This window comes from Mesoplodon bidens (genome assembly GCF_964165515.1).
Source record: "Mesoplodon bidens genome assembly, chromosome: 17".
NCBI lineage: Eukaryota > Metazoa > Chordata > Mammalia > Artiodactyla > Ziphiidae > Mesoplodon > Mesoplodon bidens.
Genome location: NC_138174.1, coordinates 74290868 through 74316238, shown reverse-complemented (window position 1 = coordinate 74316238; position 25371 = coordinate 74290868). Strand labels below are relative to the sequence as shown.

General features: G+C 39.3%; 1 protein-coding gene across 1 annotated transcript in view; it reads right to left on the bottom strand.

Annotated features, from left to right (window-relative positions):
- The window catches only part of MYO16 (myosin XVI), a gene marked incomplete at both ends in the record, with an annotated part of 422412 nt that overhangs the window by 105375 nt on the left and 291666 nt on the right, over positions 1-25371 (bottom strand). Inside the window, 2 exons of the mRNA XM_081214708.1 lie at positions 23687-23892; positions 24141-24221. Coding sequence (XP_081070834.1) covers positions 23687-23892; positions 24141-24221 — 287 coding nt within the window. The remainder of the gene's footprint in view (positions 1-23686; positions 23893-24140; positions 24222-25371) is intronic.

The window sequence follows — 25371 nt, the reverse complement described above, 5'->3', positions numbered from 1 at the left end:
ATTGTCCAGTGGATCCTTGGGGATTACCGAATTCTATAGAGGTATAATCTTTGATTGCTTTTAACTCAGCTATTTTGCAGCTCTGCTGTGATAGAACTTAAACTATAGAAACTGATGACATGCAGATAGTTTCTGTCCAAAGCAACACAAAGGATGTTCGTCATGGCGGGGTAAATAAATTTTGTCCCTAGAGAATATAATCTCTGTAAATAAATTCTTCCCTTGTAAATCAGATCTGGTTTTAGCACCTTATTAGTCTCCTCTTTACCTAAGGAACTGAAAAAAATCTTTGATAGGTGTTCATAACACACTTGTATGACAGTCATGATTTTCCCATTTTGAAAGTTGTGTTTTACCACAATGTGATGTGGTAACTGAGAATTAGCAAGAGGTGGGTTAGCATTGGAACAATAATCAAATCCAATTCTCTTCCTCATCCCAATGTACTCTCCAACCTCTGCAATCCAGTTTCCATTTCTGTGCCCATCATTTTATCGAAACCTCATATGTCAAGATAGCTAACAAATTCTCTACCGTCAAATCCAATGGTTGCATTTCAGGGCTTTTTTCTCCTGCGACCCTTTCTGTTTTCATATAACTTGACCTTTCTGTGGCATATGAAACCACTGGCTCCTTCCTCATTGAAACAGTCTCCTTGCCATTGTTCGAGGCTGCCCCTCAGCTGTTCCACAACGTCTCAGCCTCCTTTATACACTTCAGCCCCTCCATCCTTCTCATCAATACATGTGCTTTTCAGCACTTGCTTCTTGCCCCTCCTGTAATTTCTCCCTGAGCCGTCTCAAAACCCGCAAGGCTGTAAGGATCCCTTATAAACTGATGTTAAAATTGTGTGTATGTGAGACACAGTAACCACTTTCCTGAACTTCACCCCAATACGCCCCCTTGCCTCCTGGACAGCCAGTGTGGATCTCCCACGCATGCCTCAAGTTCCACACCCACTCCTAATACTCCTATGTGGTGTCTACCGTCTTTCCACCTCCTCACCTGGAAACCTGGATGTCTAGCTACCTCCTCACCTGGAAACCTGGACGTCTCTAAAGACAGGTCCATCAACGAGTATTGATCATTTCACATCCTAAACATCTCTAAAGTTTCTGTCCTCTTCCTCTCAATTACATTCTCGCCATAAAGCCTCATCTACTTATGTCTCAATTCCTGGAATCGATAGTCTCCTAACTGCGCCCGCTTTGCCAGGTCTTTCCAAATCCTCACACCGTTTTTCTCAGCATTTTTCGGGGACTCCCCACCTTCAGCTTGCGGTCCTGGTTTTTTACAGGCTTTGTGTTTCCCTAGTTAAACATCTCCCGGCCGTCAGGATCACACACTGCCGCCACGTTGAATTTTACTGAACTCAGAATTCATCCTTATCGCTGTGCTCTGCACCTGCTTGTGTGGACAAGTGTTCTTTGATTTCTTTTCTGGTTAATCCTAAGTGGTCTTCAAGCCTGGGGTCAATGACATCTACTCCAGGAGACTTTGTGAACCCTCTCCCTGGAAACCTACCTGCCTGGACTAGACACTGCATGCATCCTCTTCTATCTCGTCCTCGAGTTCCCTAGCTTCCGAGGCAGAGGAGAATATTCTATGCATTCCATATGTTTATACCTAAAGTACTGCACAGTAGTTATTATGTTGAAGACCTTCCACAAGCTACTGCTGGCTGAGTGACTAACGGAAGGATAGGAAGAAAAGAAGTGAGAGGCGGTGGGAGAAAATAAAATTGTAATGGTTATTTAAATATTATTTTATATAGTAAGATAATTAAATCTATAATATTTGTATATAAGTATATGCATTTATAAAGTAAACGCACTTAAATAATAGTTAATATTTAATATTATTTTAATAGTAACTCAGGGATATTGTTTTGCTGGTGACCATCCCCTTGTGTAAATATATAAACACTAATGATTGTACCATCACATCGCATATTACACATCAAGTGAAAGCACAACAATTTCACAGTCACTTATTTCTTATTTGGACTTGTAACATATATTAAGGGTAATTGGCCATTTTTGTCTAGCTGGCACTTGGTCGCCATCTCCGAGGTGGAATTCACTGTCCACCTTTGCACAGACTCACTTCATAGCAGCAAAGAGGTGCTGGTTACTTCAGCAGCATCGGACCCAAGCAGGGGGAGCAGACGTGGTCATTAGAAGAAATCAGTAAAGATCTTTTCTTCTCCAGGCCACTGTGCCCTGCACAAGTGCTACCTAGCAGCACACTTTTTCTCTTATTCATTGGGTTGTTTAAAACACTTTTCAAGTCCCCATTTTTCTTCAGATGTGTCTTCTTCTACACGTTCTGACTGGGTGGTATTAAAAGAAGCCCATGGCTGATTTATTTAAAACCATTTTTAAACTATCCCCAAACCATCTAAAAGCAGGACTGCTGAGTGGATCAATTTCAGTGAAAATGACAAAATGGATAAACTTTAAACCTGTGTTTATATGTAATACATAATACATGTGTTGCTCTAGAAAGGTGTGTAGTGCACATGTGACCCTAGATCTATCTATGTTACAAAAGGAGAAAGAGATGCAAGCTCCAACTTCAGTTGCATCCCCAGACACTTCACCTCTTTCACAAATTGTTGCCGATACCTGGTGTGATGCTGGTGCCCTTGAAAACCCTCTCCTGCTGTCACAATTGCCACCTGTCAAGTGCGATGTCTGTACACGCTAGGAGTTAATTTATAAGGAACCTGCCCTTATAAAACATTTAAGCAAAGTGTCTTGCTCACCCACACTAGTCTTGGGAAGGTTTCAGGCCACATTAAGTGGTGCCTCTCCTTACAGTATTCCTTGGAGGCCATGGAGCTCTTGACCTTCCATCTTTTCTTGTCTGGCTTCTTCTCATTCTATCTTTCAAAAGCCCTGGACTCTCAGCCACACCTCAATGTACACACTCTTTCTTCTGTCCGGCACCCTCTGTGCATCTCTCTCTCACACACAGATACAGCAGACAACCTGTGCTCCTTCTCTGGTTCTCTCTGTTGCAGAACTTCCTTTGGTCACAGTTCCCACAGGCTTCATATTCTCATGGATTTTCTGACGCCGCACCCTCTGGTTTTCTTCAACCCTGACCACAATCTAGTGACATTCCAATATACCTCTTCTGCCAGAATTTTCTCATATTCAACAGCTTATTAGCTTTCTTTACCTTAGCACATCAAGGTACCTGAACCTACTGTGTCCAAAGCCAAACTCATTTCTTCCCTCTGATACCTGCTTGTCTTGTCCTCTGTGATTATCTCAGTGAAGGACACCTAACTGTGACCCAAGGCACCGGACTGAACACCCAAGCCAGACCTGTAGATGTCATCCCTGATGCTCATCTGCTTGAAGCCTCGTGTTTATAATCACTAAGTGGTGCTACTTCCATATCCAAAATATGTTTTTTTTTCCCCCACATCTATCTTTTCAGTTCCCTCAAATTCCCACTGTTTCAACTTTAGCTAAGGTCATGTTCACTAAAACCTAGCTACTAGAAGTAGTTCTTTTTAAAAAAAAATTATTGAAGTGTGGTTGATTTGCACGGTTGTGTTAATTTCCGCAGTACAGCACAGTGACTCAGTTATACACATATATACGTTCTTTTTCATATTCTTTTCATACTCTTATGGTTTATCCCAGGATATTGAATATAGTTCTCTGTGCTCTACAGTAGGACCTTGATGCTTATCCATAGAGACAGTTCTTAACCCGAAGTGGTTTTGCCCTCCAGGGCACATGTGGCAATGTCTGCAGACATGTTTTTATGTCATGAGCGGGGAGGGGGGAGCTCCTGGAATCTGGTGTGTAGGGTCCAGGGATGCTGCTAAATATCCTACAATGCACAGGCCAGCCCACCATGACAAACAATTATCTTGCCCCAAAACAATGATCTGGTCCAGTGTCAGGTGAAGAAAGTGTGCTGGAGAGGTCTAGCTCAGGGAAGTACCAGCTAACTTTTTCTGTAAAGAGCCAGACAGGAAATATTTTAGGCTCAATCTTGCCTTTGTAACGTGAAAGGAGCCACAGGTAGCACGTAAACAAATGGGGTACTGGGTGCCAATAACACTCTAATAAACAGGCTGCCAACTGGATGTGGCCCGTGGGCCATCGTTTGCCAACCCCTGATCTGGCTTGAAGGGGAATGAAACCACAGTATCACATGGCTTTAAACATTTAGTGCCTATTAGCTACAGGATAAATTCCAAGTTTTGTACCTAAAATACACAGTTCTTGCCTTCCTCTCAGCTGTCATTTTCCCTAATGTACTTAGGCTACTGCAATGAGAATGTCTTCCCCAGACGCCCTGTGATGCTTCTTTCCTCCTTCCCTTTGTTCACATCAAACCCTCAGGTCTTACTCTAAGTCTGGGATTTCCTCCGTCACCTCTGGCAGCGAGCTTGTTTCTCATCATTGCTCAAGAGTCCTCTTGGCATTCCTTCTGGTGGGATAACGGGCTATTCTTATAGGTTCTGACAGCACCCCAGTACCATCTCATGCGTCTCTTCGCCCAACTTATCTGGGAGGAATATCAGATCTGGGCAAGACTCACCCATCTTTGTATCCTCAACACTTAGCAGGGCCTCGGGTCATTTGTAGGAACTCAGTATTACTCTAATGAAAAACTGTTTTAGAGATGTGTTTTAGCATTCAAGCTTGTAGGTATTTAAAGAAGTCCTGGGTAACATTTAAGGCAAGAAATAAAATAACTTTTAGGGGGAAATGAAGTACAGGCATCATGTAACACTTCACTTTGTTAGGTTTCATGTGTGATTGCTACATTTCTTAATGTTAAATATGTCAATGAATGATGTATCTGCAGCTTCATATGAAGACTTTATTTTTTTTAAGTAAATGAATGTATAACATGAAAATCCTAAGGAAAGAATGTACAATACTCATTTATTTATATATATATAAAATAAATACTCATTTATATATATACCTTTCAAGGCCTGTCTTGATTAGGTTTTTTGTTTGTTTCTCTGAAACAGATCAATTATTGCTAATATTCTATATATTATATATTATACTATATATGCTACATATGTATGTTTATATATTCCCAGACCACTGAAATGGAATGGCAATAGTACACAGTAAAGTCCAGAGGCATTTGCTTAAGTCTTAATTTTTTGAGTCTTACTCTTGATCTGATAAATGCTTATAGCAATATTTTCAGGTAATGGCTGTAAAGATTTCTGAGATGACATATGAGAAATGTCAGTGAAAGGCATCTATCCTTGTTACTTATTAATTTTTGAAATACCTTAAGATCTTTTTATGTCTCAGGGTTTCCCTAGGTTAAAGCACTGGTAGATCATCAATGAGAGAATGGGAAATTTCCTGCTAACTCTCAAAATTCTACTGTGGGCAAAGCAGGTGGAACTTTTTTCTCGAGTCAAAATAATTTTTTTTTTGGCACAGGGTGTGGGGTAGAATGTTCATAAGTCTATTCAGGGCCCTGCACATAAATATGCAATTCTAGCCATTTTGGTCATAGAAACTTCCAACCCATGAATTCTCTAAGAATAAGAAAAAAGTCATCAGCTTCCTGGACAATTTCTAACATGCTTAATTTTAGCTTAATTAGAATCCCATGCACATTCAAGCAAATATAGTATTCACCTCCACTTCCTATCCAAACTCTTGTCTAGAATCATCATTTTATAAAATACCAGCTGCTCTATGTTAATTTTTCTACAGAGATACAAGTCTGTTTAGGAAAAGTTGGTATACATAATTTGAAGATCAAAGGAGAAAAGTCTACTATTATCCAGAGTATCAAAAACTACCTAAAAAATACAAGCCTTCAAACAATAGCATTCATTTTAGGAAGTTTTCTGTTGTAAGAATAGATTATAGGTGCTCACAACCTAGCCCAGAAACAATTTAATAGGTAAAAGACCCATCCAGTAGGAATCCAATATAAAAAATAAATTTATAAATTTCTGCTTTCAGTCAAGATGGAGGAATAGGGACTAGTTTTACTTTCCATCCCCAAATAATTTAAAACTGGACAACATATGTGAGGCAATGATTCTCAGGGCACTGGATGCCAGACAATGAAGGTCAGTGATCCTTGAGAGACAAGAAAACAGATGAGTTAGGCCCTGAGAGTCCCCCAGCTTACTTCATGGGTGGAGGCTCCAGGTTGTGGTTCAAAGAAGAATCCCAGGTGAAGCCTGAGGCTCTCCCTGAGTGGAGGAGATGGTGCTAGGACATGAGGGATGCCAAGGCAGCCTGAGTTCACAGAGCAGACAATCTGAGAAGAGAGAGCTGTACTGAGAGAAGAGTCCAGAGATCCTCAGAGCACCCTTGAGTCTCAAGCAGAATACTGATCACCACATACATGTGAATAAACCACCAATGTCCCAGGAAAGAACCACCCAAGTGGAGGAGAGGGAACCACCCTCACAGCAAAGACAGGAAGAAAGTTGGACTATTCCCATCAGCCAGAGTGAAAAATTCCACAATTCATGGGGCACTGGAAAGAGAACTCAATTGTTTTGCATCAGTAGTATAAAATAATTAGGCTCAGACTACATACTGGTTTGGTTCTAACTAACGAAGCATGCCAGGAGAAACTGAAAACAACAAACTTTTCCAAGTGACTTATTTGTTTCTTAGTCAAAATTCAAGAATATTTATAGCAATACAAAAATATGTACCATCTGAAAAACTAAAATTCATAATATCTGGTATGTAACCAAAAATTACGAGGATGCAAAGAAGGGGAACAATATGATTTATTATAAAGAGAAAAATTAACCAGTCAACACTGACCTAGAAATGGCAGATAATGGAATTAGTAGACTAATATATACTAAAATGAAGATTAAATATATTAAAAGCATGAAGGACTTTTAAAAGATCCAGGTTGAACTTCTGAAGATGAAAACTATAGCAACTGAAGCAAAAGATACATTGGATTGGATTAAGTGTAGTTTAGACACTGCAGAAGGAAAGATTAATGAACCTGAAGACACAGCAACAGAAACTATCCAAAATGAAACACAGAGAAAAAAGACTGAACAAAGACGAACATCAGTGATCTGTGGGACAACTTTAAGTGCCTAATACACACGTAATTGTAGATTCTAAGTGAGAGGCAATCATAGGTGAGAAAGAAAAAGTCCTCCATGAAAATATGGACAAAATTTTTCCAAATTTAATGAAAGCTGCACACTCATAGATACAAGAAACTCATAGATCCAAGGAGCTTGATGAACCCCAAGCACAGGAAATATGAAGAAAACTTCTCCAAGATGCATCATACTACTCCAATTACTCAATTAACGTGTAAAAATATCTTTGAAAAATGAAGGTGCGAATGTACAACACCAAGAGTGAACCATGTAGACCATGGACTTTGGGTGACAATGATGTGTCAATGCAGGTTCATCTATTGTGACAAATGTACCACTTTGCTTGGGGATGTTGATAATGGGGGAGGTTGTGCATGCGGTGGGGGGGAGCAGGAGGCATAGGGGAAATCTCTTTATCTTCCAGTCAAGTTTGCTGTGAACCTAAAATTGCTCTAAATATAGTCTATAAAAAATAAATTGAACGGAAAAAAAAAGTGAAATACATCTGTGACCCTCACACACATAGCTTGGAAGTGAGCCTTGGGTTCTTAAAAGGCTTTATTGTGTCACCTTCCAGGGCTCCCCCTCCTTCCCAGTCTCACTAGCACTTTCTTGCTCCTTGAGTCTCCCCTTTCCTGTCTTCCAGCCTGAAGACTGGGGCTTTATTATCCCCTCCATGGTGCATCCCTTTGACTGTGCCTGCATCTGGGGCTGAGCTGCAGGTTGACAGGAAAGAGAGAAGATCAATAGGGGTTCATCCCACCCTCCTGGGAGCTCTTCTGACTGGGGAAGAAAGTTCCCCTCCCTCAGAGAATTAGCTGCCTATGAGCCTTCTGCCACAGGCCTGCTTGAGATGAGGCATGAGAGATTGGAGGGGATTAAAACAGTGCCTTTCCACATGCTTGGATCTTTACTAGTTTCATGTCCTGCCCCTTGAGCCTGGAGTAGATGGCTGCTCCTGGAGCTGTTTCTACTTGCACCAATACCAACATCTGGGTCTACAGCTCCCTGGATTCCAAGCCAGCGGTTACTGGAAAAATGTGGGAAACTCACCATCAGCTCAATGATGATATTTTGATAAGTAGAGGGAAATTTATATTAAATGCTTATATTCAAAAAGAAGAAAGATTTCACATTGCTAAAGTTGTACTGTAAGACTGGAGAAAAAAAGAATGAAATAAACCTAGAGCAAGCAGAAGGAAATAAATAATAAATATAGGAGATGAAATCAGTGAAAGTATTTGAACATAAAATAATAATCAAAATCAAAAGAAGCTAGTTCTTTGAATAAATAAAATTGATAAAACTCTAGCAAGACTGGTAAAGAAGAAAAAAAAAAGACAGAAGATAAAATTATCAGAATAGAGAATATTGTCACAGACCCTGTAGATATTAAAGGTGTAGTAAGGGAATGTGACAAACAACTCTTTATAGATAAATTTGATCAATTCCTTAAAAACTACAAATTACTGAAATTCAACCAAGATGAACTAGGCAGCATGAATACCCTGAGAACTATTAAATAAATTGAATTCATACTTAAAATCCTCCCAAATAAGAAATCCCCATGCCTAAATGGTGTATCTAGTAAATTCTACCAAATATTTAAAGAATAATTAACACCAATTCTATGTAATCCTTTTCACAATGTAGAAGACAGGACACAATCTTAGAGAAAATGTGTGCCAATTAAATGTTTAATATATACATGTCTTCAGAATCTATAAAGAAGTCTAAAAATCAATCAGCCCACTGAAAAATTAGGCAAGACATTTGAACAGAAAATTCACCAAATAAGGTGCATGGATAGCAAACACGCCCATGGGACGATGGCTGACATCATTAGTCATCAGGGAAATGCAAAGTAAACTCACAATGAGATACCAGCTTATACCCATTAGAATGTAACAAATGACATGACTGATCACACCAAGTGTTGAAGAGGATGTGAGTAACTGGCACTCTCATACCCTGCTGGTGGGAATACACAATGGTACAACCATTCTGGAAAAGAGTTTGGCAGTATTTTAAAAAGTTAAACATATGCTAACCATATGCCTCAGCCATTCCACTCCCATATTTTTACCCGCAACTCCACCGCCAAAATAAAAACATGTCCATGTAAAGACTGGGACACAAGTGTTCATAGTAGCTGTACTGGTAATAACCAAATACTGGGAACAACCTAAATACCTATCAACAGGTGAGTGAACATTAAAAAGAAATACAGCCCAGCAAACCACTGGTAACACACAACTATGTGGTTGAATGTCAACATTACTATGCTGAGCAAAAGAAGCCAGATAAAGAGTGCACAATTTATGATTCCATTTGCAAAATATTTTAGAAAATAAAACTAATTTTTAGTAAACAAAAGCATCATTGATTGTTTGGGGATGAGGAAGCAGGGATGAGTAAGAAGGTGAGGCTACAAAAGGGGCAGGAGGAATCTTCTGGGGCCGATGGACAGGTTCACCATCTTGATTTGTGAAATGGTTTCTGAGATGTAGGTTTACATCAAAACTTGTCATTTTTTTTTAAACGGAAAAAACAGGTGCAGCTTATTGTAAGTCAATCACAGTTTATTAAAACTGTTAAAAATTTTTTAGAAATAAATAAATTCATATTCATAAAAAGAATTCAGAGAAACTTAACAAAAAATCTGTTCTGGATGCCTACAATAGAAACCAAAGTTCTCGCTTCTTCTGATATTTAGTTTGTATGTAAGTAAACACCAGAGGAATATCTCCTCTTGATGGAAAAAAAGCAAGGAAAATGGATTTGACATTTGTTGTTTATCTAAAATTTAAATTTAACTGGGTATCCTGTGTCTTATCTGACAACCTTACCTACTGCCCAGGCCCCAACACATCCATCCGTACTTTTAAAAAAATTTAAACCCCAAATGAGTCTACTGAGCTGCCATGGTTGAGAGGTGCTGATTTAAAGAATTTGGTCTGACAAGTGCTTGGTGTGCCTACATGTGTTGTGTGTGTGTGTTTAATGACACAGAATTTATAAACATTAGTGGAGGCATAAAGAGGAAGAAAATTCCCTGCAAAATGGTTTGAATGATTTATTAATCACTTCAATAGCAACAGCATAGTTATTAGCCACCAGCCTTGTACCAGGCCCTGTGTTAGGTGCTGGGGACACAATCTCTGGGAGGACACTTGTATATGTCACTAAGGTTCCATCTAGGTAAGGCTGTAAGACGATATCATGGTAGAGTGGGAAGACCAAACTCCTTTATTCCAAATCTTTTCTATTCCAATACTTCCTATCCCAATAAGAGATGAGATGGGAGAAGGTGCCTTTGACACTGCATTTCTAAGGTACTTTACGGCATGGCATGAAGAAATGACCCATTCTCAGTGGGCGTGCACCATGAGCGTATTCACTAAGGGGGCCCAAACCATACTATGAAACAAGAAACACAACTAGGACACAGAAGCCGCTGCTAGATGAGGCTGTCAATCAATTGCCACGAATAAGGGTTCTGGGTTAAGCATTGGGGGAAATGCAGGTCCTGTTATCAGCATGTGTATGCTTTATTTGGAGTAAGCATCAAAACACAATAACGAATTAGAAGTCAACATATAAAAGTACCTAATGAAACAACGCTCAGCTGTTCAAGTGCAGGAAGATGATTGTGGTGTCGATGCTGGTCTTGGCAGTGAGGTGTATTGGGCATAGAAAGTAAATTCTCTTGCATCTGTACCTGCTCCAAATACATCTTGCACTGGGACAAGAGCAACAGAGTTTTAAATAGCCATGGAATGACTCCTTTTAATAAGTCTCTTCCTGATAAATCTGTAAAAGTCAATCTAGAAATGATGTGTAGGTTATCTCTAATGGGAAATGTATAGATACAGCTTTCTTGTTTTATTACTTTGTTAAATAATCATTGCTTTATTAAATCTAATGTATAAATGATTACTTCTATTCCTCAGCTTTGTAGAGATCTAATAGAAGTTTCTTCAAAAGAAGGGGAGGGTGTAATTTTGCTGAATGCCACGTTTGGTATTCTAATTCTTGAGTGGGACTCTGATTTTTAGTGTCATGATGATCAGAGCTGGAAAAAAAGTCACACTGCCCCAACTCTAACCATCTGTCAGTTGTCAGAAGGCTTTTCATTCTCTTAAAATCTTTTTCTTCTTGAGTCCCTCACTATGTGCATTGATAATTTTCAGGTCACTTTGCATGATTCATTTTCCTGCAAACTTCATTGTTTTGAATACATTATAAGTTCCTTCCTAATATAAGTTATCCCATTTTTGACAGCTGTGAAGAAAATAGCTGAGAATGATGTACAGAAATATACTGGGTTTTTTTTTTTTGGCCATAAGTGGAGAAAGATCTGTAAGAATATTAGTTTAAAAACACATTGTCATCACCATACTTTTAAAACCATGGATTAAAAAATAGTAAGGATTTCCTAATAATAAAACAAATTACTTTTATTTCAAAATTGATTTCTACTAAATGTAGAAATCTTTATTTCACATAATTTAAGTATTTATTAACTTGCCACAAAAGTAAATTTTCAAGTTTAAGTAATAGGGTCTCACAATAAAGTAGCTGTAGTGAATGATTCAAGTGAGTATACTGTGGAAATAGTATTAAATGGGTCAGCCTGACTTGTAAATTACTCTTAGTAATAGCTTCTCCCCTAAACATGGATCATCAATCCAGTGTCTATTGTGATGTTTTTATTCCTAAAAATATTTTTACTGAATAAATTGATCCTCCCCTTGCAATAAAACACAGAGTACTTTCAGTTAACAAAGCATTTCAAAGAACAAAGAAAGAACCATGAAATGAAATCCATTTAAAAATCAATATAGAGCACTAATCCATGAATTATTGTACAGTTATGGCTAGGAATTTCAGAGAATGACTCAGTGCTTTTTGAGGACTGAGAATATTATTAAACTGTGACAAAGGCAAGACTGGGACCATTATCTCACCCTAAGGTTTAAATGGCTACCCTAAAATGGAAATGTTTAGGGACTTCCCTCGTGGTCCAATAGTTAAGACTCCATGCTTCCACTGCAGGGGGCATGGGTTCGATCCATGGTTGGGGAACTAAGATCCTGCATGCCACGTGGCATGGCCAAAAAGAAAAGGAAATGTTTAGGCATAATGAAACCATATATTTTAAGGTGGTTTGATAATCACAGCTGGTTTGAGTTAGGAATGCATCATAGGTTATCAATGAATACTACATCTTGGACACACAATGTAGAGCTCAACTATAAAACTATACAGAAAACTAAAACGTTATTAGCTTATTGAACAAATGCTTGTTGGCCATCTATTACATGCATATAGTGGAAGGTTTTCCTTAACAGGGTTTATAATCTACTGGGAATGACAGAGATGAAAGATTCCTGGTAGTGAAATGCAGTGAAACTCATGAGAAGGTTAAGTGCAGGGTAAAGATAGTTCGGGTGACCAATGTCCTGGTTTGCCAGGGACAGTCCCAGGTTATACCTGTATTTCTGTCAAAATTATTAACCGTGGCCCCATTTCACTCTTAAAACATGCCCTGGTTTTGTCAATATACTATATGATCACCCTTGTCTCTGGCAACACAAAATATTAGATTCTAGAATAATTCTTGCTGTAATATTCTGCTCTAGGACTAGGGAAATAGTTTTAAATTTAGTGTGTATGTTAGTTCTAAATTTAGTGTGTATGACATTGGTATCCAAATAGCCTTATGGTTAGTATTTACTCATTGGACTTGATGTGAAATTGATAAGCAATTTGGCAGCGATATACACAACAAATGAGATCTAAATTAGTCACATCATTAAGATGACTACTACACACTGAATGTTTCTGTCCTCCTGCAAAAAAACTCATATTCTGAAGCCCCCATACCCAATGTGACTGTATTCGTCCATAGGGCCTCTTGGAGGTAATTAAGGTTAAATGAGTTCATAAGGATGGGGCCCTAATCCAACAGGACTAGTATCCTTGGAAGTAAAGACACCAGAGAGAGTTATTCTGTCTCTCTCTGTCTCTCTGTCTCTTTCTGTCTCCATGGCACCTTGATCTTGGAGTTCCAGTCTCCAGAACTGTAAGAAAATAAATGCTAATTGTTTAAGCCACCCAGACTATGCTATTTTGTTACGACAGCCCAAACAGACTAATATAATGACTAACTGCTCAGAATGTTACACTGAAGAGTCCCCAGCTCCACCAAGACATATGGAACCTTTTTAGCTAAGTCTGAGCCAAGTTAGAAAAATGGAAAGAATGCTTCTGAAATAGTAATTTCATATGCATATGGAATTTTGGACATTTAATTCAGAAAGTCAAGATAATCATATTTGGGATTTCAATTCCTTTGGAACTGAGTATCTCTGGACTTGAATTTATAAGACGTATTCATCTTTGAACTTTCTTTTCTCACTGGGAATTTAACAACGGAAGAAGATTCATAGTCAAATTTGGGAATATTTAGGCCACTGGGATTTTATTATTTGAGTTGCTCTTTTGTTTTAATATTTTCATTTATTCTGGTTGCAGAATCCCTGATGGGCTCTGTTGGACAATATGTCAGGATGGGTTTGGGCTGAGAAATAAAATTCATTTATAGTCTTGAATACAAAGTGGCCTTGAAATCAATTAAAGTAATGCACTGTTGGCCCACTGCAGAATCTTTGGGTACAAAAATCTATATTGCTTCTCAGTGGTCCCAGAAAGATAACACCAGAAAGCAGTGGGTGCTCATGAAGATGGGGGGAGAATATTCTGAAAGACTCAGATGTCCCGCCGAGAGCAGAACCACCCCCCTTGTTATTTGTAGGCTTCCTGGATGCGTTCTCTGGTTCAGAACACAAAACAATGCAGAGGGTTAGCCAAGGGCAGTGCCTCTTCTTTTCTGATGTTTCCTTAGACATGGAGGTAGGGTGACACTCTGGGTCACTCTAATCCTTCACAATCCAAGAGGGAAGGCGAATGGCTGACTAATCTAACTGGTAATTCTGGAGAGAAACAAACAAAACAAAACAGGGGATTCTCAGCTGTTTGAGAACAAACTGCTTGCAAAGGAATGCTTGTCTTCCTTCTCTTCTCCAAGCCTTGCCGGAACAGCATCCCTCATTGGGAGGTCTACCTGAGCCCAAACTGTGCGTAATTGGGGTGTGTGTGCAATTCTGCCTAATTATGGGGTTCTATTAGCAGACACTTTGTCTCTCGCACCAAGCACTGTCCTTCATTCTAGACTTTACATGCAAGAAAGATGACATTTTGATGATTTTTGTCTTCTCATTTTGGTCAAGAACTGGGTAAGAAAAATGATATGAATCAGGTCCCCTCAAAAGTCCTAATGATGACCTGAGCTTCTTTGTCGACTCCTGAGTTATGAGGATCATTTAGATACCATGAATGAAAACTATCATATACTAATGATCACACTACATAACATTGTTGCCCTATAAACAGAATTAAATAATTTATAATAATGAAACAAGCAACTCATAGGTAATTATTTAAAACTGGTTTGGCCCCGCAAGCAATGTCATCTTGTGATTATGTTTTCCCTGACATAACTTATCATTAAAAAATTAAAGGCATAATGGCATCTTGATTCCATAAAATGCTAGTATAAAATAAGAGTGAATGAATAACAATGAAGAAGTGAATGGTGAAGGAATGAGTGAATGAATTCTGTCCTGGCAGATCATCCAGTTTATCAGAGTAGAAATTAGGATCGAAGCCAGATGATGCATGTACAAATGTAAACATCGTCACCTTTCATTATCTGTCCCCTTTTCTATGGAAAAATGTCCCCCAAATCTATCAGAATGAGGACGGGTGGGACTAGATAAAGGGTTAGGTACCCCTGGGTCAAAACCACCCACCTCTGTTTATGCCAACAAAGTTTACTGGAACCCCTCCTCACCCGTTCGTTGACCTGTTGTCTATGGCCACTTTCTGCCATGAGGCAGAGTTGAGTATACATAGGTCAGCGACCTCGTGACCTGTAAGCCTACCACAGTTACTATTTGGTCTCTCAAAGAAAACGTTTTCAGATGTCCAGAGTGGATCACGGGGTAATTTATGATTCCTAATCCATTGAACAGTATAACAAATTCCCAATAAAGATACTTAATTATGTTTACATTAAAATAGCTTCAAGAATCTATTATATTTCTCTTTCCTATTTTATATTTCATTGAAAAGTAGCAGGCCCTCTTTCCTTCCAAATGTCATTAAAGCTTAGACAATCAGCCAACCCTGCAGAGTGGTTTTAGCAGAAAGAATACGTTGAGACTTGGCAAAATTACCCAGAAGAAAATGTATCCTTTGCCAGTTGAATTAGAATATTTAACAGCTCCCGAACGTATTAACTCATGTTTCTATTAAAGATGTATTGACAGTAACTGACATCACTTCCAAGGAACAAAGAAAACTTTTCGATGATTCCAACCCAGATCTGTAGCTGTGATTCTGCTGGGCTGGGCGGCCGCTGCCCATTAGTTTAATCCAATCAGCTGAAGTGTGTCTCTTCATCCCTCTCCCCACACCCAATTTAACATCATGGCTATGTTCTTTCACAGCCTGCCCTTTCAGCAACAACTGTGTCATTTAACAAAGCTAAATGACTCCTACTATTTCTGCGAGGGATCTCATCCAGTAACAATCTCAAAACACAGATCATGTGCCCTCACCTTGCCAAGCATAATACCAGTCCCTGTGGTGCTTTTATTGGACAAGCCCTTCTGTCTTTTCCAAATAAGGGCACCCCGTTAAAGGGTCAACCTCCCCCCGTGGTGATGCTGATCTGCTCTCCCCTGCCAACCACAAAGAAGTCCACAGATGTATGATGTGACCCTTCCACACTTGCCACCCAAGACCCACGGCTAGATTCCAAAAGATGTCCCTTCTAAATCTGGAAAAAGACGAACATTTAGAAGGTTAGCACCCTGAGAAGAGTAGAGATACAAAGGACTAAAATCTGGCACAGCCTTGGATGACCATTAAAAAGCCAGGATAATTATAATGTCATAAGCATACAGGGTATTGCAGAAAGCTTTGAAAACGATGGTACAGTGCCATACAAGGTACCAGGCATGGCACCTTACCTTTAAAGACACCTCAAAACTGTTTCATCATCATTGCCTCATATTATTCTTTCCCTCAATTCTACAATTTGGAAAAAAAAATTCTGGTATTACAGTATTCAGCACATCAAATGCAGATACACTTACTGGTGAAGGATGATATAATAGCAATTCATAGGTATAGGCATGACTATTGAAATTTTTTTTTGCTGTTCCTGAAACCGAGCAAGACCCTATGGGGCTCCTGGGCACAGGAGCCTCTCTGTTCGGCCTCCATGACCTTCCCTGAGTTCCAAGGGGGAGGTTCAAACAGTTGCTAATCAGGGAAGGGAGGGGATGCAGAGACAAGTGGGGAGCAGTCAGGAAACAATAGTGCGGGCTTGGGGCAGGGTCCTGGTTCCGCCTCAAGGGATACACATAACGATATCTTTGAGTGCTTTACAGAACTAAAACCCCCAACAAATGGAAGATGTTAGCATTCTTCATTCTGGATTAAAAGAACCACAGAAGCCCATCGGGAGATCACCTGAGGCCAGATTAAAGGAACCACACAAGCCCATCAGGAGATCATCTGAGGCCAGATTAAAGGAATGCAGGCCCTGCACACACCCTGCATCTTACCAGCAACCCTGCCCTTGAACTATTGCTATAAAACTCCTCACCAAATCCTCCCAGGTTGGGACACACAGTTTTTGAGGGGCACAAGCCCGCTGTGCCCCTCTTTGCCTCACAAAGCAATAAAGCTATTCTCTTCTACTTCACCCAAAACTCTGTCTACCGAGATTCAATTCAGTGTCGGTGCACATAGGCAGAGCTTTAGGCATCATTCCCAATTACTTGCATGTTCTCCCTTCAAGAAGATGTGGTAGCTTGTCCCAAAGTTGGCCACTTGCTTGCTTCCCAGTGAAAATATCTCAGCTGGTCTGCAACTGCTTTGACCAATAAAATACAGAGGGAGTGATGCTGTGCTAGTTCCCAGCCCAGCTTGTAAGAGGACTGCAAGTTCCCTTCCATGCCCCTTGGAACCATGAGCTGCCAGGTAAGGAGTCCAGATTATTCTGCGGGAGAGAGAGACCACGTGAAGGAACATCCAGGCACCAGACACAGGGATGAAGATGCCGTCTTGTCCATCCAGCCCAGCTGACAGCAACCTCTTTTGCTGTATGGCTGCAATGGATAGAGAAACCCCAAGCAAGAAATGCCCCACTAAGCCCAGTTAACCCACAGAACTGGGAGAAATAACAAATTGCTGTTTTATGCCACTAAGTTTTGGGGCAACTGCTAACCGAGCCAGAAGTGTACATACCTCTACTCTTTGTTACGTGCTCTGGGATACTTCCCATGAATAAGACACTTCTCCACCTCACTGACGTTGGCCTGGGCCATGTGACTGCCTTTAACCCATGGAATATAAGAGAGTGACAGGGCTTCCCTGGTGGCGCAGTGGTTGAGAGTCCGCCTGCCGATGCAGGGGACACGGGTTCGTGCCCCAGTACGGGAAGATCCCGCGTGCCGCGGAGCGGCTGGGCCCGTGAGCCATGGCAGCTGAGCCTGTGCGTCCGGAGCCTGTGCTCCGCAACGGGAGAGGCCACAGCAGTGAGAGGCCCGCGTACCACAAAAAAAATAAAATAAAATAAAAAATAAGAGAGTGACAGATGCTGCATCTCAGCACAAGTTGTAGCAGCCACTCAGCCACATCTCTTCTCCCCCAGCACAGAAAGGGCATGTCCTAGATCTGGGCTATTCTTGAACCCCAGGGTGCATCATGAGAAAGAGGCCCAAATCAGAGCTGATTCGAGCTTAGGTGTGCAACTTCTAAACACAGTCAAATATAATGTAAAAGAGAAAGGAACCTTCGTTGTTTGCAAGCCACTGACTTGGAATTTTATGTTCTACAGATTGTACTGGTGAGAGTTTGTCTTTTACAATGCCATCAGAAAAATTCTCACAAACTGAAGAATCCAACAAACATTAGAGACAGTTGTTGAAATGAAAGAGGATGTCAGATCTTTTTTGTTCAGTTTCATAGAGTTTGGACCCAGAAGGATGATGGCTGGTTGGCATTATGTTAGCATCTGCACATGCAATAATACCTGCACTCATCTAAGGAGCATATGGTCTAGGACAGGGGTAGCAATTTTTTTTTCTGTAGAGGGCCAGAGAGTAAATATTTTAGCTTTGTATGCCAAGAGGCAAACTTGAGGAGATTACGTAGGTATATATATAACCATTTAAAATTTGACAATTGAAAAATGTCGAAGATATTCTTAGCTCTCAGGTCATACAAAAGTAGGTGGCAGGCCAGATCTGATCTAGTGGCTATAGTTTGCTAACCTCTGCTCTAGTGGCTAAGTGGTTAAATATTCACAGAAATGAATATTTCCAGTGAGTAAATAATAAGTAAAATACTTAAGGCCTTTTTGAAGCTTAGAGAAGAGACACAAACCAATTTGGGATTTTATAAATGACTTTTCAACAGAGAGGATGCTTGAGTGAATCTTAAATATCTTAAGATTAAATATCTTAAATCTCTTAATCTTAAATATCTTAAATCTTAAAAAATCTTAAATATCTTAATCTTAAGTAAATGCCATTGAGTAAATAGAGAAAGAGATAGAAAGAATATGATTCCATGAACAAAGACACAAGTTTTTGATATCACATGGTATGTGCATGTAAACTAGACTTCTTCCCATTAGCACGAGAGTATCACATAATACGAATAAAGTCCCCCAAACTTCCCAGCATACCTTGTCCAGCTATGCTACCTATTGAGACCATATAAACACACACCTATGAACACAAGTATTCGCAGCCAGCTCAGGCTGCCATAACAAAATCCCACAGACCTGGCGGGTTAAACAACAGAAGTTTATTTTCTCACAGTCCTGGAGGCTGGGAAGTCCAGGATCAAGGTGTGGGGCAGTTAGTGTCTACCAAGGTCTCCTCCTGGCTTGCAGACAGCTGCCTTTCCACTGCATCCTCAGATAGCAGAGAAGAAGGACATGCTCTCTGGTGACTTTTCTTATAAGGACACCAATCCTATTGGATCAGGACCCCACCCTTAGAACCTCACTTAACCTTAATTACCTCTTTATAGAACCCATCTCCAAATACAGTCACATTGGGTGGTACAGCTTCAACGTATGAGTTTTTGTGGAGGGAACAATCCAGTCCACAGCAATAGGTGATCCAATTATGTATCATGATTTGCACATAATGATTTACTTCTATTGCTCCTTTCCTTCTTCCTCATATACCCAAACTTGTGAGGTTTCTTGCCATGGAGAGAGGAACTTGCATTTTTACTACCCCATTCAGAAACTACTGATGCTATTAGAGAAAAAATTCAACAAGCATGCTTCTCGTTTAATCAGAATAGGATTTCTCGACACACACAATTCTCCGGTTTTGATTAGGAAGACTCAGAATGATGGACAGTTATTAAAGCCAGGATACCAGGAAGCGAATTTGCAATACCATCACGTCCACCTACAGATTCTGCAGAAATGTCCATTATCCACATTTACTGTCATGTTGGGTTTCAGAAGCAATAAATGCTGTTGAGATGAGTAGGTGCTGGTTTCAAAACTGGACATATTTTTCTTCTTTGTCCAGCATTTTTTGTGGTAACCATATTCCTCTTTGTAAACAAAACAAAGTAATTGGTTTGATTGGTTTTTATTCTCTAACAGTTAAGACAAGGTGATACAAATAGAAAAGAAATGTTTTACATAGGAACTGTTATCTGATATTTTGGCAACCAAAAACTTCTATTAAATTGCACCTCGAGGCTTTGTTTATACAACGATGCTTGATTGCCTGGGGGAATTTCAAGGTTCTGATGAGCTTTCTGAATAAATACGTTACTTGTTGATGTGACAATGTGTGGATTGTGTTTTATTCAAGTTCTGTAGAAACTGATAATCTCTCTACAGATCAGTGTTTTTGTGATAATATTCCAGATAGGCATCCTTTATGTAAGAGAGACGGTGACAAATTCCCACTGAAGTGCATTAATAATTCCATTTCTACTAATGTGCAATTACAAATAAAGATGATAACTTGAAATCACATCTCCTTTTACATAAGAGACTAGTTAAAAGAAAAGCAGAGATTTACCAAAAAGTATCATTTCCCATCCCCACTATTCTTTTCAACAAACATAGTGCAGCTATCGTCTCTGCTTTGGAAAAACATTACTTTACACTGAACAGCTATTAATCTCCAATGCCAGCTTCATTCCTAAAACATTGAGTAAACCCCAAAACGCACAGGTATTGTGACTGAATAAGACCTGGTCTCTGTCTAGAAGTCAGAGTAAAGCAAGAAATGCATATATATGGAAGACTGTACTTAATTTTAAAAGATAATCGTTGCATATACTATTGTAATAGAGATAAGGAATTCTGGTAGGTATATATGTATATATGTCAAACTAGACAAATACAAATAAAAAAGGTAAAATGATTTTCTAATTATTATGATATATAATATTGGGAACATACACACATGTACACACACATGTACACACACACAGCCATGTTCTCCACCCTTTTCTGGGAAAATAGGACAATTCAAGTGACTGCCTGTTGGAGTAGCTGTAAGAAAGATCCATGCAGCTACTAAAGATTACACCAGAGAAAATCTGAGGGACACTTTAATGCCAAGCTTCTTTGATTCCATGAGTCGAAGACATTCTTACAAAATAAACAGCAGAAAATGCATTGAATGCACTTTAAAAAATATTCATAGGATGAGATTAATCCTATTTAATATCCAATGCAGGAATCCATTCACAGTGCTTCTGAAACTTCAAGTGCATCCAGATCACTTGGAAATCTCAACAAACTTGCAGGTTTTAATTCAGTAAATCAGTAAATGCCTGAGATTTTGCATCCTCAACAAGTTCCCTTTGATTATCAAGGCATTCACCTACTTCCAACCCTTGTCTGGGGAAAAACAAAACCAAACAAAGATGTAATCCCCAAGTGAGTAGATATTCTAGGGCAGTAGTTCTCAAAAGGTTGTCCACACACCAGCAACATCAGCATCACCTGGGAACTCGCTAAACATGCTAATTCACAGACCTCACCTAGACCTACTGAACCAGGAACTCTGGGGCTGCTGCCCAGGAATCTGTATTTTAACAAGCCTATGATGGACACTAACGTTGCAGAACCATGATTCTCAGCATGGCTTGGGAAGGAAGTCAGTGCTGCTGAGTGAACTACAGTTTATCAAGGCTGGTGACCCTCTGAGACCATATGATGCCAGCTGATAACAGCACCACGCCCCTCCCCATCAGACAAACCAGGGGGTCCTTGGACCCCACTCTCTGTTGATTGTTATTCAGAAGGTCTGGGGTAAATGTGGGAATCTATTACTTTAAACTTGTTTATGGGCAGGTTTTAAACTCATTGATTCAAAGACCACTTGGGGGGCTTCCCTGGTGGTGCAGTGGTTGGGAGTCTGCCTGCCAATGCAGGGGACACGGGTTCGGGCCCTGGTCTGGGGGGATCCCACATGCCACGGAGCAACTGGGCCCGTGAGCCACAACTACTGAGCCTGCGGGTCTGAAGCCTGTGCTCCGCAACGGGAGAGGCTGCGATAGTGAGAGGCCAGCGCACTGCGATGAAGAGTGGCCCCTGCTCACCGCAACTACAGAAAGCCCTCACACAGAAACGAAGACCCAACACAGCAAAGATAAATAAATAAATAAAATTTAAAAATAAATAAATAAATAAATAAATAAATAAATAAAGTGATAAAGAGAGATCAATGCTAATCAAAAGAAAGTTGGAATAGCTATAATATTTAAAAAAAAAAAAAAAAAGACCACTTGGACTTAAAGGGGTGGGAAGGCTGACTTCTAATACTTAAACTGTAAAGTGTAAGAAATATATACTCATTAACAGACCAAACGTTTCTGGAGACTATAAATGGACGTCCACTGAGGGAACAGAAAGAGGCAGATCAGAGCTGTCCCTACCAGATACCTCTTAATGTACAATAAGCAGTGATGTGACACCATCATCCCTCCCCAACAAAAGCAAAATTAATTCTCATATTCAGCACATATTAATTCTTAATGTATCCCTGTGTAATGCCCAACTTTGCAGTTCTTCCCTATAAATAGTAGACAGTGTGTCTATTAGCTCATGAATTAGCATCTTTTAAGTTTTTAAACACAATTATCTTGTCTATCTACACTATACACTCTGCAGGTTAAACATATTCATTCTCCAGATACTTTACACTGAAATGTGGTGGATTTTATCTCCTCCCTTCTGAATAGTCTATCAGCTCTTTGAGAATGAATGGCTCATATGATGTTGATTTTCTTATTTGTGTTTTTGTGAAATTTACCAAAATACACAACAAACAGATGCTACTTCTATCCTCTGGAAAAACAAATGTGATACAAATTAATCATAGAATTTTAGTCACAGTTTAAATATTATACCCTTTGTTCTGATTATTTCCAACTTGGTGATTTTAGTGTTTTGGTTGATTGCTTTGCTTGAATTTAGCAACTTCTTCAAACCAGTGGCTCAAATGGAACTTCTGGTCAACAAAATCTTAAAATCTCTTTTTTTTAGGTGAATGGTTTGCCAAACAGATTTTTCCATACTATTTGTACAGTTAGTTTTTAACCATAAATGTTAGATTTTATACTTGTAATACTGATATTCTTTTATGTCAATGTTATTTTTAAATTTCATGTTTTTATATAAGATTACCAAATAGTTTCTTGTTTCCTTTTTGCCCATCCCCCCTTTTATTGTTTGATTGCTTGAAAACAGATATCCTCATTATTTTCACTGCCTGTATTCCAATAAAATTTTATTTACAAAAAATAGGTAGTGGGCTGGATTTGCCCATGAATGCAGTTTGCCAACACTTGACCTAAAAAAAATTTGTTCATACATATAAAAGGAGAAAATAATCACATACTTAGTTTCTTATAATAAATTATAATTTTTTTGTCAATATTATAAGCAACAATTTTATAAATGTTTAAATCCAAGGAAACCTAAATTTAAGGGAACATGAAAATTGTTTCCAAACTATCAGGTCTACAGTAAAGTTTAGTCACTTTTTTTTCTTTTTTTCTTTTTTTTTTTTTTTTTTGCGGTACGTGGGCCTCTCACTGTTGTGGCCTCTCCTGTTGCAGAGCACAGGCTCCGGACCCGCAGGCTCAGTGGCCATGGCTCACGGGGCCAGCCGCTCCACGGCACGTGGGATCTTCCCGGACTGGGGTACGAACCCATGTCCCCTGCATCAGCAGGCGGACTCTCAACCACTGCGCCACCAGGGAAGCCCAGTAACTTTTTATATAAGCTTTGTCAGTGTATTTCATTGCTTCCCAGAGTATTTTGTCTACTCAGGATAAAAGAATATGAATAATAAAAGAAATGCCAGAAAAGAAAACAGAAGATCCACGCTACAATATTATCAACATGTTCCTGGGAACAGTGGGCACAAGAGCAAAACCTACCTTGACAGGAAATCCGAGAAGGAAAGGCGGACTGGGTATCCGTGTCGGATGATCTTCACCATCTCCAGGACCCCAATGTATTGCAGCTGAGCAGACACGTAAAAATTATCAAAAGTATCTGGCAGCCTCGAGTTATTGGGCTTGATGCAATGAATAAAGTGTGGAGTGCACTTCTGAAGTTTTCCAGTAATATCCGTCAGAGTTTTCTAAGGAGAGAAGTAAAGCACAACTGATTCCCCAAAGAAGACACCGACTGACAAGGTAAAGCAATTTTTAAATAAAAATCTTTATCTTCAATCCATGATTCTTATTTATTATGCTTTCACTTGCTTTGTGTGTGTGCTTACTTTTTTGAAGGTCCTTAAGTGCTGAAAATGGAGGAAGACTCCACGTAAACCCTCTACAGCTGATATAATCAAAATGGAAGTTATTGAAATCTGAAAACTTCACTAACCCTGAGTTGAGATGCAATGGTGGCCGGGCCTCCCCGTTCTAGTCTTTGAAGAAATGTAGAATTTCCTTTCTTTTTTAATAACTGTAATGAAAACAAAAGGAAAGGGTGAGCGGGCTTATTTTACTAAATTCCAGTTTAGAGGGAAAAAAATTAACCCTCTGATTCATATAAATTCACTTACAGGCAGATGTAGATTTAAAACAGACTATAAAAATCAGTGCCAAATGATTTTCTGTAATGCTACTATAAGCTAGAAAAATGGGCAACTACATGTAAAATAACCATTTCTGTAGCCTTTCAAGTCCATGGCTGTCACTAACCTGCATCTACTTTAATTTGAGAATAGACAGATGTTGATTTGCTTGGTGGTACAATAAACTCACCCTGGTATCCTGATTGTATTACTAATTGTGCATGTTATCATGAAATGTAGCATACTCTGGGGTAAAAGGGTACTATTGATATTTTACATTACAAAGATTTGATGTTTTAACAATCACTGGTTTGTTCCATAAGTTTAACTATAATCAGTGTCCTACTCATTTTTTCTTTCCCTTCCTTTTCTTTTTCTTTTTTTTAATGACTAAAAGGGGTTAGTAAATTACTTGCCTGTGAAAAATGACAGTAGACTGTTTTCTTCGATAAGTAGTTATATATAGCTCTTAAAAGAAAATAATTCATACGTAGCAAAGATTAAATGATAATGCAGATAAGTCAGTGAAAATGAAGCCAGTGGGTGAAGAAAGAAAGGGCAGAAAGTAATTAATTAAATCCCACCAGGGGTTAAAAGAAACCTCAGCCACTAATGTACTATTACATTTCACAAAATCATACAGACTGAGACCAACAGATCTATCGATCCAAAATCATTTATCTTAAAATAAAAGGTCTCGATAGAACAAAAAATTTGATGAAACATTCTTGTCAATATGGTGCTATTGCTATCATGGCAATAGCTCATTTCCTTCCGTTCAGATGAACTGTCAAGCTGAAAAGATCAATTGTAACTGACAAGGGAGTGGAAAACGAAGCGATTGGTGTGAGATCAACTTGTTTTCTACAAACACAAAGCCAAATGTGATGCTCAGTTGAGGGTGGGTAGATGGCTACCCTGCTGGTCACAGGGATGGGTGTGCAGGGGTGAGGACCCTCAGAGGGAAGAGAGGAATGGAACACTTAAGGAAAAATCAGAATAAGTAAATCTTCATCCTTGAAATTGAACACTCAATTT